This window comes from Hemiscyllium ocellatum, chromosome 9 (assembly GCF_020745735.1).
Source record: "Hemiscyllium ocellatum isolate sHemOce1 chromosome 9, sHemOce1.pat.X.cur, whole genome shotgun sequence".
NCBI lineage: Eukaryota > Metazoa > Chordata > Chondrichthyes > Orectolobiformes > Hemiscylliidae > Hemiscyllium > Hemiscyllium ocellatum.
Window position 1 is genome coordinate 111,901,356 of NC_083409.1, and position 16,100 is coordinate 111,917,455.

Here is a 16,100-nt window from a genome sequence, read left to right on the forward strand (position 1 = left end):
ATGGACAATAGATTCATGCAGGTACGGATCTGCCAATCCCTGCTGTTCACGCAAGTTGTCAGGTTGGTCAGTGACACACAAGACGACTTGGTGCAATGAATCCACGGGATGGTTACAGCCAGGAAGAGTCCATTCAGCCCATCGTGCCTGTACCAATTCTATTACTGAGCACCAATCTCCAGCATTTTCCTCAAATCGTTGCACCCCTTTTCAATCTAAAAAGAAATCCGGTATCCTGCAGACTGCATACAATGTCGCCATGGTAACACTTATGGAGGAGAGCTGGAGCATTAGTACTGAAGGAAACAATCCTGTTTCGGTTGATATGGAGCTATTGAGTATTCGGGACACAGCCGCCTTCATCCCCACACGCAGAGAACACTCCTGGCCCTGGTGGAGACTCCCATGGGTCAGGATGTGAGCCACTGGGCCCGGAATATCCTGCTCTACTTACCATGGGGCTCGTGTGGCTACATTCCGGATGGTCTTCCCAATGTGGGGGGGGTTGACAGTGGGGGGGGTTGACAGTGGGGGGGTTGATAGTGGGGGGGGTTGACAGTGGGGGGTGTTGACAGTGGGGGGTTGACGGTGGGGGGGTTGACGGTGGGGGGGTTGACGGTGGGGGTGTGTTGACGGTGGGGGGGGTTGACGGTGGGGGGTTGACAGTGGGGGGGTGTTGACAGTGGGGGGGTGTTGACGGTGGGGGTGGTTGACGGTGGGGGGGTTGATAGTGGGGGGGGGAGTTGACAGTGGGGGGGGTTGACAGTGGGGGGGGTTGACAGTGGGGGGGGTGTTGACGGTGGGGGGGTTGACAGTGGGGGGTTGACAGTGGGGGGGTTGACAGTGGGGGTACCACCAATGGTTTTGGTTATTGAATGTTAGGAGATCAGTGTTTAAGGAAAATGATCCCTCTCAGTCATTGTATGGCACTTGTCACTAATCAATCCATCGCAGGATACTGTCCAGATCTTGCTTCATAAAGGCAAGGCATCTTCTCCAGTCTTTTATACAATATGGACATTGTGACCATGTTGTTACCCATCTATAGTTTCTCTTAAGAAGGTAGTGATGAGCCACAGTGTATCTGCGGTCCATGTGTTGTCGGTGCATCCAGTGTTAGTAAGTGAGTTCCAGGATTTTGACCCAACGACAGTGTGGGAATGGGGATACATTTCAGATCAGGATGGTGAGTGGCTTGGAGGGAAACCTGCAGGGGCTGGTGTCCCCATGTATCTGCTGCCCTTGTCCCTCTTGCTGTATCACAGAATCATACAGTTCAGAAGAGGCCCTTCAGTCGATTGAGACTGCACCAACAAAAATAAACACTAAATTATCTAATTGATTTATTGTCATGTGTACAGGAGTACAGTGAAAAGCTTTGTTTACGAGCTGTACAAGCAGATTGTAGGAAGCAGGGACATGCAGATAGTAGGGTGACCAAAAAAAACTTCTACAAAGGCAAATTCAGATAACATCACACAAGGTGTGCACTGGGCAAATTCAGCATTATTTGAAGTTAGAGTGCATTTATCAGGTTAATAACAGCTGGTAAGAAGCTATTCCTGAACCTGCTGGTGCAGTGTTCAACTTTCTGAATCCTGTGCCTGACAGAAGAGGTTGGAGGAGAGCATTACTGGGGTGGGAGGGGCTTTTGATGATGTTGGCAGCCTTTCCACATTGAGCTGTGTAAATGGAGCCCATGGATGGAAGATTGGCTTCTGTGATGGTCTGGGCTGTGCACACAACCCTCCATAGACACTGGAAACAACAAATGCTGGAGGTCACAGCGGGCCAGGCAGCATCCATAGAGAGACAGCAAGCTCCCATTTCGAGTCTAGATGACTCTTCATCAGAGCTAATGTGGAGGGACAGCATTTGTGCAATAGTTTGGGCTGGGTAGGGTGGTGGTGGTGGTGGGGCTAGTGGTTTAGGGTGCTGTGGAAAAAAGATATTAGTTTACGTAACTTAAACTACTAACATAATTTCTTCCCCAGCACCGTACACCCACTAACGTCACCACCCACACTCCAGTTCTGATGAAGAGTCATCTAGACTGGAGACGGTAGCTTGCCCAATCTTCACGGATGCTGCCTGACCTGCTGGGATCGCCAGCATTGATTGTTTTCAGTTCAGATTCCGCATCTGCAGTAATTTATTCCTGTTTCTGTAGTCTCTTACAGGCCTGGGCAGAGCAGTTGCCATACCAGACAGTGTGCTTTCACTGGTGCATCAGTAAAAGTTGGTGAGGGTCCTGATGGACATGCCAATTTTTCTGAGCTGCCTGGGGAAGGCGAGACGTTGTTGTGCCTACTTGACTGTCGCATCTACGTGGGACGTCCAGGACAGGCTGTCGGTTAGTGTCACTCCTGGGAACTTGACGCTCTCCACTCTCTAAACCTCAGTTCAGTTTCTTTCTGGAGTCAATGCTCAGTTCTTTAGTTTTGCCGGCATTGAGAGAGAGGTCATCAAGCCCTCTGTCTTCCTGCTGTATTCTGCCTCATCGTTGTTAGATATCTGCCCCACCACGGTGGTGTCACCATCAAACTTGTAGATGGTGTTCATTTGGAATTTGGCAACACAGTCATGGATTTACAGGGAGTATAGCAGGGGGCTGAGCACACGTCCTTGGGGGGTCTTCAGTGTTGAGTGTTATTGTGGAGGATGTGCTGTTGTCTCCTCACTGATTGCGGTCTGTGGGTCAGGAAGCTGAGGATCCAGTTACAGAGGGCGGACCCAAGACTAAGGTCTTGGAGTTTTGAGATCAGTCTGGAGGGGATGATGCTGTTGAAGGCGGAGCTGTAGTCGATGAGCAGGAGTCTGACGTAGGTGTCCTTGTTGTCCAGATGTTCCAGGAATGAGTGCAGGGCCAGGGAAATGGAATCCGTTGTGGACTTGTTACGTCAATAGGCACATTTAAGGAATGGGGGTTGGGGGAGATGCAGAGTCTGGGAGACTGGAGTTGATGTGGACCATGACCAGCCTCTTGGAGCACTTCCTGTTTATGGAGGTCAGAGCCCCTGGGCAGTAGTCACTGAGGCATGTTGCATGTAATTTCTTCTTGAAGCAGGTGGGGACTCCGGCTTGTGGGTGGGCGAGGTTGAAGATGCTGGTGAATATCTCCGCCAGTTGGTCAGCTCTGGATCTGAGTGCCCAGCCGGGAACACTGTCTGGGCCCGTCGCTTATCCTTGGGTTGACTCCCAGGAAAACCGATCTGACGTCTGCAGCGGTGACTGAGGGAACAGGTGTGCCCGGGGTTGGCAGGGGCAGGTGGCACCATGCCACTGGCATTCTGCTCAAACTGAGCACTGAGAGCATTGAGTGTGTCAGGGAGGGATGTGCCTGTGTCTGGTATCTGGCTCTGCTTCATGTTGTATCCTGTAATGCTGTTTAGGCCGTGCCATGGGCAGCTGGAGTCTGTATGGTTGGGTCTGGTCCTGCCTCCTGATGGCTTTGTGCAAATCATCTCTGGATTTCCTGCACGGGTCTGAGTCATCTGATTTGAATGCTGCCATCTTCATTAGGGAGTGGGTTTCCTGATCATCAAGATTTCCAATTGGGGAACACTCCACACATTTGCTAATGAAGTCGGTGATGGTGTGGCAGTCTTGGCTCGGTTTTCCGCTGACTACATGAACACAGTGTAGTTCACCGTTTCCCAGCAGTCCCAGAGATGGTCTTCCATAGCCTCGGCCCAGCATCGTACTGCAGTCTGTGAGGGCGGGGAATGGAACAGTTGGTGTCTTTGATGGATGTGCAGCAGACTGTTCAGCCCTCTGGTGGGGTAGAACTTGTGTCGGTGGTACTTTGGCAACATTGCCGTGAGGGTGTTCGCTTGACACTAGTCCCACACTACAGCACTTAAGCTTTAATATTATTAAACTTCAAATTCACATCCAAGTACTTTTTAAAAGGTTGGGAGGTTTCTCATCAGGCAGTGCATTCCAGATCCACACCTCCCTGTGAGTGAGATGGTTTTCCTCAAGTCCCTGCTAAACATTCTGCCTTTTATTTTAAAACTATGCTCCCTTGTTATTGACCCCTTATCCAAGGGGAACAGCAGCTTTCTATTCACACGGTCCATGCCCCTCAATGTTATACACAACTACCCCCTCAACCTTCTCTTTTCTAAAGAAAACAATCCAAGCTCACACAGCCTTTTGTCATCGCTGAAATACTCCATCCCAGGGAACATCCTGGTGAATCTGCTCTGCACCCTCTCCAGTGCAATCACATCCTTCCAATAATACACAGTATCCAGCTGTGGCCTAACCAAAGTCCTGTACAGCTCCAACATGATGTTCCCTGCTGTTAAAGTCTATGCCATAACTGAAAGGCAGGTGTCCTGTATACCTTCTTAACTCCTGAAGAAGGGCTCATGCCCGAAACATCGATTCTCCTTCTGCTTGGATGCTGCCTGACCTGCTGTGCTTTTCCAGCAACACATTTTCAGCTACCTTCTTAACTCCCCTACTAACCTCCTTTGCTGCCTTCTGGGATCTGGGGATAAGCACCCCAAAATTCCTCTGAGATTCCCCATGTCTTGCCAGTCATTGAGGACTCCATTTATCCTGTTTCTTCACAAAAGTGCATCCCCTCACATTTATCAGGGTTAAATTCCATCTGCCACTGTCCAATCTGTCCTTTCTTCCTCCTGTAACCAACATTTTCCTCATTTGTCAATCACCTGGCCAATCTTCATTTCACCTACAAAGTTATCCTGCCCCTCCACATTTTCTCCTATGTCATTTATATACATCTTCAACACCAAGGGGCCTGCACCAATCCCTATGCTATACACTGCACACTGGGCACCAGCAGTCGTACACAGCCTTCTGCCATTACCCTCTGTTTCCTGCCATTTGGTCAAATTTGAATCCAACTTGCCAAGTTACCCTGGATCCCACATTTTTTAACCTGGTAGTGGTTATGGGTTTGGATTGTGGTGTTGAAGGAACCTTGTTGAGTTCTTGCAATGCCTTTGTTGGTAGTACAGTTTGTTACTAATGTGTATTGGTAATGGAGTGAGTGAATGATGAAGGTTGTGTATTGGGTGCCAGGGAACTCAGCTGCTTTGTCCTGGATGGTGTCAAGCTTCTTGAGTGTTGTTGGAGTTGCATCCATCCAAACAAGTGGGGAGTATTCCAGCACACTCCTGACTTGTGTTTTGTTGATGGTAGGCAGGCTTTGGGGAGTCAGGAAGTAAACTCAACACTCTGAGGTAAAGTTTGCTCCAAGGGCAGTTAGGGGTTAACCATTTTGTTGTGGATCTGGAGTGGCAGGGTCTATATGACTGGCAGTTTCATTCCTTAAATGGCATTAGAGTTTTTATAACAATCCAATAGTTGCATGGTCACCATTACAGTAAGTAACTTCTGCATTCATGATGACCTTTTCTTTGGAATGTCACAGTAATTGAGGCTATTTGGCACTGTCCTGTGAAACTCTGGCAGCATTGGCCCCGGGCTGAGATACTTGGCCACCTCTGCACTTCAGCAGATTTATTTAATATATTGTCACTTGTATCTAGGTACGGTGGAAAGTTGATAATGTCGCCAGGTTCCAGCACCATCTTGGATTACAGAATACATTATATAAATGGTAAAACACTAAATTAATATTAAGTTGATATTACTAAAACTGAAATAACTTCAAAGGTTTATGTTCTATAGGCGATTTAATTAAGACATATAATGAGAGGGTTAGATAGGATGGACAGAGAGCCATTTTCCTCAGATGCTGATGACTAGCACGAGGGGACATAGCTTTAAATTGAGGGGTGATAGATATAGGACAGATGTTAGAGGTAGTTTCTTTACTCAGAGAGTAGTAGGGGTGTGGAATGCACTGTCTGCAATAGTAGTAGACTCGCCAACTTTAAGGGCATTTAAATTATCATTGGAAAGGCATATGGATGAAAATGGAATAGTGTAGGTTAGATGGGCTTCAGATTGGTTCCAACGTCGAGGGCCAAAGGGCCTGTACAGTGCTGTAATGTTCTAGGTTTTATCTTTCACCCTCCGTAGACCTTACCCTCTCTACTCCTGCGGTCGTCCCACCCTCCTCTCTTCATCCGTGGGGTGTGCCCTTCAACCCAAGCCTGCGAGTCAGTTAATGCTGTGGTATTTGGTCAGGTTGGTTGTGTGAACAGGACATACCTGGATAATCCTTCATAATGTCAGGTAGATACTCATCAGCCAGGGGTGTAGCGAGTTTAGGGACTTATCGCTTCAGCACCAAAGCTTGTTAGGGTCCATAATTTTTACAGGGTCAAGAGTACACTCATTATTTCCGGATAAATTTCCTCCCTAAGGCCATTGTGAATCTAACAGCAGCAGTTCAAGAAAGCAGCTCACCACCACCTTCTCAAGGGGCAACATGGGATGGTGATAAATGGTGGGTGACACTCACGTCCCATGAGTAAATTCAGAAACGTCAAATTGGCTGAAGCTTCGCATTTATCATTGAGGGAAACCTAGCCTTATTCTAAGGAGGAATGTATACACACCCTTTCTGGCTAAAGGAAATTATATGTATTTGAGCCTTTTGAGACATGCTGGGCTCTACCGCCAATGAGTACAAAATCCCTCCTCCTATTACCAACTTAATTGGCTTGAATATAGCACGGCTGTAATGCTGTAAACTGATTTGCCATTAGGGAATCTGTTGCTCAGATTCTTCTGTCGGTGGGTTTATGAAGCCCTGCAGGGCAGCTTCACATGGTTAGCACTTCATTGTCTAGAATTCCTGATCCTGCTCTCCGCCTAATTGCTGAAGGCACTCTCAAAACTGATCCATCCACCCAGTCCGAACTCTTCTCTACCCAGCTCACTGAAGGCAATCAAAAATAAGGAGGGTAAAGGAAGTGTTTCAGAGACTTGCAGTTTTCCCTGCTGTAATAAAAACTGAAGCAGAGGTCAGACTGCAGTTATGGGCAGTAAGGCAAGGTAATATTACCCTTCACGATCAATGAAAAGTGAACATGTTGAAAAGTGACCAGGGCAAAGAGCAGGGAAGATGAAATGAGTTTAAAAGATTATAGTTGCCCAAGAAGCAACAGATTATCATATGTGACCTCACCAAATCAGAATGCCACAACACCGTTTGAGATGAACATTGTAAATGTCTATAAAGTATCCATGGAGAAAGTGAGGACTGCAGATGCTGGAGATCAGAGCTGAAAATGTGTTGCTGGAAAAGCACAGCAGGTCAGGCAGCATCCAAGGAGCAGGAGATTCGACGTTTCGGGCATGAGCCCTTCTTCATGTCCGAAATGTTGATTCTCCTGCTCCTTGGATGCTGCCTGACCTGCTGCGCTTTTCCAGCAACACATTTTCAGCTATAAAGTATCCATACCTAACACCCCATCAGCCTACTCCAGAGATCATCAACCATCCAGGAGGAAATATATAGACTTCTTTGTGGGTGATAGATAACCTCCTATAAAACCTTTCCCATCTGGGTTCTAAAAAATTGCATTGTTGGTTCAATTTACACAACACCATGGGAGCTCTCATAATGTCGGTGTACCAGAATTTTTTTTACATAATCAATTAGCTAATATCCTGCAGATTTTAAGGGCATTCTTACATCACATTGTACTAGACATACCAATACTTCAGGAATTGAGGTTTACAATGTTGATTGAAAGAGATATAGACCTTACATGGCAAGAGTAATAGCTTTGGTAAAAACCAACTAACAGTGAAGAGGAAGTAAAGGTAAATCAGAGAAAGATATTGACGCAGATAGAACAAAGGTAGAAAAAGAAATGAGGGAGATTATATATGAGGGTAAGCTAGCCATAAGACCATAAGACATAGGAGTGGAAGTAAGGCCATTCGGCCCATTGAGTCCACTCCGCCATTCAATCATGGCTGATGGGCATTTCAACTCCACTTACCCGCATTCTCCCCGTAGCCCTTAATTCCTCGAGACAACAAGAATCTATCGATCTCTGCCTTGAAGACATTTAGCGTCCCGGCCTCCACTGCACTCTGCGGCAATGAATTCCACAGGCCCACCACTCTCTGGCTGAAGAAATGTCTCCGCATTTCTGTTCTGAATTGACCCCCTCTAATTCTAAGGCTGTGTCCACGGATCCTAGTCTCCTCGCCTAATGGAAACAATTTCCTAGCATCCACCCTTTCCAAGCCATGTAGTATCTTGTACGTCTCTATTAAGTCTCCCCTTAATCTTCTAAACTCCAGTGAATACAATCCCAGGATCCTCAGCCGTTCCTCATATGTTAGACCAACCATTCCAGGGATCATCCGTGTGAATCTCTGCTGGACACGTTCCAGTAAAAAAATGAGGTCTGCAGATGCTGGAGATCACAGCTGCAAATGTGTTGCTGGTCAAAGCACAGCAGGCCAGGCAGCATCTCAGGAATAGAGAATTCGACGTTTCGAGCATAAGCCCTTCATCAGGAATAAGAGAGAGAGCCAAGCAGGCTTTATTCCTGATGAAGAGCTTATGCTCGAAACGTCGAATTCTCTATTCCTGAGATGCTGCCTGGCCTGCTGTACTTTGACCAGCAACACATGGACACGTTCCAGTGCCAGTATGTCCTTCCTGAGGTGTGGGGACCAAAACTGGACACAGTACTCCAAATGGGGCCTAACCAGAGCTTTATAAAGTCTCAAAATAGCATGACCAAGTTACTTGGCCTGCACATCTTTGGACTGTGGAAGGAAACCTGAGCATCTGGGAGAAACCCACACAGACAGGGGAGAACGTGCAAATTCCACACAGGAAGTTGCCTAAGACGGGAATCGAACGCGAGCGCCTGGTGCTGTGAGACAGCAGTGCTAACCACTCAGCCACCATCTGCTGTTTCCCTTAAACAGTAATATAAAGCAGCCAGTAATATAAAGGGAGAATGTACAAGTTTCTTTAGATATATAAAGGGCAAAAGAGATGCAAAAATGAACATTGGGCTGCTGGAAAATGACATTGGAGAGATTGTAGTGTTGAACATTGGAAAGGCTGAGAAACAGAATAATTACTTTGTGTCAGTCTTCATTATGGAAGGCATGAGTAACATCCCAAAAATTCAAGAGAGTCAGGGACAGAGCTGAGTATGGTGGCCATCACCAAAGAGAAGGTGCTAGAAAAACTGAAAGGTCTGAAAGTGGATAAATCACCAGGACCAAATGGACTACACTCCAGAGTTAGAACATTGAAGAGTACAGCACAGTACAGGCCCTTCGGCCCTTGATGTTGTGCTGCCCTATTATCTTACTCTAGATCAAACTAACCTACATATCCTTCATTTTACTCTCATCCTTGTACCTATCCAAGAGTCGCTTAAATGTTCCTAATCTATCTGACTCTATTATCACCACTGACAGTGCATTCCACACACCCACCACTCCCTGCATAAAGAACCTAGCTCTGACACTTCTGCTAAATTCTCCTCCAATTACCTTAAACTTATTCCCCTTTGTGAAAGACATTTCCATCCTGGGAAAAAGCCTTTGGCTGTCCACTCTATCTATGCCTCTCATCATCTTGTATACCTCTAAATGAAATAGCTAAAGTGATAGTGGAGATCTTTCATGCTGGGGGTGCCAGAGGACTGGAAAATCCCTAACGTGACACCCTTTTTAAAAAGGGAGTAAGGCAAAAGACAAAGTTACACGCTAAATAGCCTAACCTCAGTTGTGGGTAAGATTTTGGAGTCTATTGTGAAGGATGAGATTTCTGAATACTTGGAAGTGTGTGGTAAAATAGGGCAAAGTCAGCATGGCTTCATCGAGGGGAGGTCATGCCTGACAAATCTGCTAGAATTCATTGAGGTGGTAATGAGCAGGTTAGATCAAGGAGAGCCAATGGTGTATTCTACCTGGACTTCAAGAAGACCTTTGGCAAGGTGCTCACAGGAGGCTACTGAATAAGGTAATGGTTCACTATTGTCCTTCAGAGATGGAAATCTGCCATCCTTACCTGATCTGACCTACACATGATTCCGGACACGCAGCCCAGTGTGGTTGACTGTTCATTGCTCTGAGTGTTCCTAGCAAGCCACTCAGTTCAAAGTCAGTTACAGATTGGTCAAAATGCTGGCCTTGCTAACAATGCCCACATCCCATGAAAGAATAAAGACCTGCTCTTAATATCAATGAAAGCAAAACTACTAAAATCTTTGGCAAAGTACAAATAGTAAAAGTTCTCAGTTAAGTTTATAAAAGTGTATTCGAAACAATTGCTTAGAACAGTATGTTCCAGAGCCAACTTGGGAGCAGGCTTTTTTTAGACATGTTAATGAGCAATGAGACAGGGTTAATCAATAAACCCATGGTAAAGGAGCCTCTAAGTGACAGCAATCACTTGATAGAATGTCATGTTGAGTTGAAAGGGAAGCAAGAGTCTAAGATTAGTGCTTTAAACCTGAATAAAGCTAATTACGGGCTACAGTGAACTGCAAAACTTAATTAAAAGGCAGAGAAGACGTAACACATACTTTCAGATATTTTTAATAATTCCCAGCACAGCATTATCCCAGTGAGAACATCTGAGGAAGATGTATCATCTACTGCTTACAGGGGTAAACAGTAAATGAAGGTCAGATTGGGGAGTCTAGAACCAGGGGTACAATGTAATAATTAGGTGGATGTCATTTCAGATCCGAATCAGGAGATTTCTTTGAAGGGTGTGAATCTTTGGAATCCTCTACAGCAGAGGTATGGAAAGTCAGTCTTTGAGTATGATTACAATAGAAATTGATAGATTTCTGATTACTAATGGTGTAAAATGTTATGGGGTGCCGTTGGTAAAAGGCACTTAGGTTTCTACCAGTCATGATCATATTAAACGATGGAGCAGTCATGATGGGCCCAATGGCCTATCCTGTTCCTTTATTCAAGCCTTGTACCCTTTATGAACTCCTGGATTTTGAGAAGCTGCAATATTTTGAAATTTGGCAATTCTTGCACTTGTCCTGATGAATACAAAATGAAGACCTTCAGTAATATATTGCTTTCCAGCAATATTCAAAGATCATGTTTGTTAGTCCACATTGCATGAATATTTAACTGATTGTTTGAAAAGCTATACTATTTTGTTAGTTAAAGTACAAACTTTTTTGTGGTCTAATATTAAAATAATAAAAAAAACCTAATTATCAATATGGGTGGCATGGTGGCTCAATGGTTAGCACTGCTGCCTCACAACACCAGGGACCTGGGTTCGATTCCAGCTTTGGGTGACTGTCTGTGTGGAGTTTGCACATTCTCCCCGTGTCTGTGTGGGTTTCCTCTGGGTGCTCTGGTTTCCTCCCACAGTCCAAAGATGTCCAGGTTAGGTGAATTGGCCATGTTAAATTGCCCACCAGGGACGTGTAGGTTAGGTGCATTTGTCAGGGGTACACATAGGCTAATAGGGTAGGGGAATGGGTCTAGGTGGGTTACTCTTCAGAGGGTCGGTGCAAACCTGTTGAGTCAAAGCGCCTGTTTCCACACTGTAGGGATTCTATGAATCTAATATATGCTCAATAATATACTGACGCATATGGATGTATGTTAAACATTGTGGTGCTAGAAAAGCTTAGGCAGCATCAGAGGAGCAAGAGAGCCTATATTTCGAGCATAAGCTCTTCGTCATGAATGTTAATATAAATGTATGCCTCAATTTGTCTCAGTGACAAAATATTGTGCAGAAATTGTTGACCATAGTTAGCAGCATCAAAACAATTTGTTAAATATGCATTTTTAATATTGGTGTCACAGTAAAGCACAGTACTCAAATATCGGCATAAAGTCATATTTACATACTTAGTGATGCTTTATCATGTTCAAGGTAAGTATATGTTTGTGTAACAGATAATGAATATGGGATTACTAAAACATAAGAATAAATTTTTCAACAGATAAATTAGAGGCTGAAAACCATTTTACAAAGAATCTTTAAGCTGTGAGACGTGTTAATTAAAACCAAAACAATCCAATTCGTTCATATTATACACCAAATACACAGTAGTGGATCATTTTAGAAGTTAAGGAACATTAATGCACTGGCAAATTTTTTTCCAGTTGATTTTGCTATGACAAAATTTAATATTTTCAATATATGTTACATCCAATTTTTCTGAAAAATATTTAAGGGCAAAATGATTGAAAAATAAAAGTATAGTATGTAATGGTTCTTGCATAAGAGGATCTACCATATGTCACCTCTCATGTGCATAATACTTAATTTTTAGTTTTGGATTTCTTATTCTTCACATTAAATAATTTGTCACATACCACATTATGGAACTAGAAACTTCAAGGCTACGATAAATATTTATTCCAGATATTAAACTTTAAATGAAAACCTAGGTAATGCCAGAATGGCTGTTGGTATCGTGGACCCACTCAAACGCAAGTGTACTATTTGCACTCAATTTGATGTGGTCATCTTTTTTGCATAATTCTGGTTAAATATCAATAGATAGTGAAACCAAAAGCCATTGTACAAAGAATGTTAGCGCAATTTAAATTTAAAGGGGCTAGATCAATTAAAGGTGAGTATCACAGAAACAATCCTAAAAGCTGAGAGCCACAAAAGTCATCTCAATGTTTGCCAAGAGGCACAACTTGCTTAATCCTAAGGGGAAGAACTGAAACAAAGCCTAAGAAAAACACTGATCAGCTCAATATCTCACCCGATTACAGTGCTGCCGAAATTGGGATGCTTCTGTATCCGGACTATTTGAATTGGACTCAAGAAAGTCTTTACCAGTGAGGCTAACGTCAGAATGAGACGGTGCATAGATTACAAAGACGTTCAGCCAACGGAAATATTGGGGAGGGTACGTGATATTAATGTCCATTCACCTAAACACATGACACATGACTGTACCTTTGCACTTTTCAAAGCAGCTATCACTTCCCAGCAACCCTGTCCACCTGTTTCACATTTAACGTGTAAATGGAAAACGCACCTGTCTGAGCTGACCACTTCTACCACCTTACTAGTCATTACTATGAGATTTTTAATTCTAGTAAAATGGATGGGGGAAACTGATTAATAGTAATTGGATAAGTATAAAACTCTGGCAGTTATATCTAGTGAATAGCATCAGATATAGAGTCAGGAATACCACCTCTGGGATTTCCAAAATGCTCCTGTGAACTAAATTGTGGGGCCAAAGGGATATCAGCTTAAATGACTAATGTCAGATTAAGTATTGATAACATGGGAAAAAAAATAACATAGAATAATTTAAATTGAATGGACTTATGTGCATTGGTGTAAGCAAAAACCTTGGCATCAGTTAGAAACAGTTCAAAATTGTGAGAGTTTTACAGTTAGGTCACTCTAAATCTAACCCTATCTCGAGCAACTGTTACATTTCTTAATAGATATCATCCACACAGGAAATCCTTTAAAAAAGTGTTTTAAATATCCGCCAAGTTAAAAACTGAGGCATAATTCTCCTCGCCATTTATTTGTCTCTGGACTGAAGGTTAGGAGACCAACCTGAATGCCTTCAAGAGGACAACACAAGGATTTCCATTTAGTCAGATATTCTTTGGATGTTCTGTTCCTGTGACTCAGCTTTCTACATAGATTAGATTACAACAAATGATTAATTTGTAGAATGAGTTTAATGGAAAATACCTTCTACAAATGTAGAGTGTATTTGGTCTGAAGAGATTTCAAATTTTGTTTTTCACGTGCCCATTGTAATATTGTTAAAATCTGAACGTCAACATTTTTATTGTAATTTTTTGTAGATTCCCATATGACTGTCAACAAAACTGAAATTCAATTAACATTACAGAAAGAAGACTGGAAATAGATAAAAATGAATGTAAAATGTACCAATACTATACACAAATCAGTCTCTCTAAACAGGCTGACAGTTTTAACCGAGAGACATTATTCATTCACATTTCCTATCTGTGTAAAGATATGGACCATTTGAATATAAAACACCCGTTTTAATGCACTGTTAATAGTCTTCGTTATCAATACTGACATGACAAAAACATAATACCACACCAGATATTGCAAATGATCAGCCACATTATGTTAAGAAAATTTCCTCACAGCTCTCATCATCGTGCACTTTATATATTTATATATGCTACATTTCCCAGGCAGTACATTGAACAGTATTTGGCCTTCTGGTAGGTGCGTCACTATAAATGATGTGTCCACACTTTATCAAAAATATACTGGGTTAGAAAAATATACCATTTGTTTTGATTTGGGTTTAAATACAGTTACAGAGAAATGTTAATATTAAAGAAAGGAAACAGTTTACAATATTTCTCATCACCCAAAAAACGTGCAGGGTTTTTTGTGGAAATGGTCTCTTCATAGCAGCCTTGGTTTTACATTGCAAATGAAAGGTGACCAGTGAATCACTAACTGGTATTTTTTGCTGAAATAAAAAATACTGTCACCTTACAGAAACATCTGCCAAGCAGCAACCATCCTCAAGAACGAGAATGATCAGAATTAAACACTTTTGATTAAAGATGACTCAGGATTCAGTCCCCAGAGTGTCTGCTGAGTGGCAATGGCTAATCTCCTTCAAAAGTCCTTATTAAAAGCCTGCTTTGTAAGTGCATCAGTTAACATTCCTACCTGAACACAGTGCTCAGTCTACAGTACACCTTAAACAAAAATGCCTCTAAGGCACCGCATACCCCTAAGGGTCAATTCGCTGGATTCTTCCAATAAGAAGAAAAATGTTTACGTACAAATGTCCTGGAATGCCTGAATAAGCCAGATAACCCAGATGGTCCATGATACTTCTCTATCTCAAAGTGTGCAGCCATCATAAAACAGCTAATACAACTGTCGGGTCTGTAATGCTATTCCTCTATCCCAGAATGAAGCAAATTATTTCAACAAGTGACGTTCAGTTTGTTTTTGCTGAGTTCGCGTTCTAAATTCCCAATTAATGTGTCAATACTTTCCTGAAGATCTTTTAAGTTCACCCTATGTTCAAGTGCTGGATTAATCTTCTGCATCCTTACATAGGCCTCATATGTCTGCCCTTTGGATTTTGTCTCTGCATGCAGTTCCATCATACTACTGTTCCTGTCTGCTGCTGTACTCTCCTCTTCACTTCCAGTATCTTCTGAAGGAACATCATCATAGTCTGCCTCTGTGCTCTCATCCTTTGCCTTCAGAAGGTAACTTTCACCACAGCTGCTCCAGTCTCCAGCATAGCGGTTACTAGGACTATCAAGCCTGACCTGTCTGGGTCGCAATACCCCAGTCGTTTCAGTATTTGTCAAGCTTAGCACTGCAGGTCGTTGCTTCCTCCTCCTCACACAATTAATTGGCTCCAATTCAGGAGATTCATTGCTTTCCACATGCTCTTTGGTCCCCACATTTTGCACTGTAAGAGAAAATATGAAATATTGGTGCTCAGATGAACAAAAGTTCCTCAGCTATGAGATGCCATGCAAATGAGCTCTTACATAGTTTAGCTGTGACTAATTCCATGTACAGGAAATAGTCTAAATAATTTAGAATTATTCATTTTCAATTTTACAACTGGTTGTAATATTTAACTTTCTTGGATAAGCAACAGTCTTTTCAATTTACAATGTCTGCTTCATTTTTTCTCTTGCACACAGCTCATCAACAATTCAAATGTTCTTAATGAGGAAACTCCTGATAATTGTTACTAATATTGGTTGACTGTACAGGTGCAACGAATGATCGAGTCTTTACCCTGGGAACTGGAAGGAACATGGTGCCTTCACAAATTAAAATCTCCCTAACTAGTGCACTGCCTTTTATCTTTGAATCATTTTAAATTTGTGTACAGATATTTAGATTTAAAGTAACTACAATGCTGAAGATTTCTGATGTAAAGCTAAATTTGGTTGCCACAAATACCATAATTAATTCAACAATGATGATTCAGTGTCAAGCTCCAAAAACACGCCGACCAGGATAACTACATTCCAGCACCAAACATTATTACAATGCCAATTTAAATAACAGAGAAGTGAAAGAAGTTTTAAATTGCATTCATCGTTAACTGAAAGTGTTCCACACTATCATATAAATGTACAATTGGAAAAAGAGTTCATTAATAAGGTGGTCATCATACTGTGTAACTTATTTACTGAAACATGCAATATTAAGG

At 42.9% G+C, this 16,100-nt stretch overlaps 1 protein-coding gene across 1 annotated transcript in view; it reads right to left on the reverse strand.

Moving 5' to 3' along the window:
* Positions 1–11,735: 11,735 nt before the first annotated feature.
* The window catches only part of syde2 (synapse defective 1, Rho GTPase, homolog 2 (C. elegans)), a 165,216-nt gene continuing 160,851 nt past the window's right edge, over positions 11,736–16,100 (reverse strand). The window contains exon 7 of the mRNA XM_060830651.1: positions 11,736–15,341. Within this exon, the coding sequence (XP_060686634.1) occupies positions 14,842–15,341 (500 nt within the window). The 3' untranslated portion in view covers positions 11,736–14,841. The remainder of the gene's footprint in view (positions 15,342–16,100) is intronic.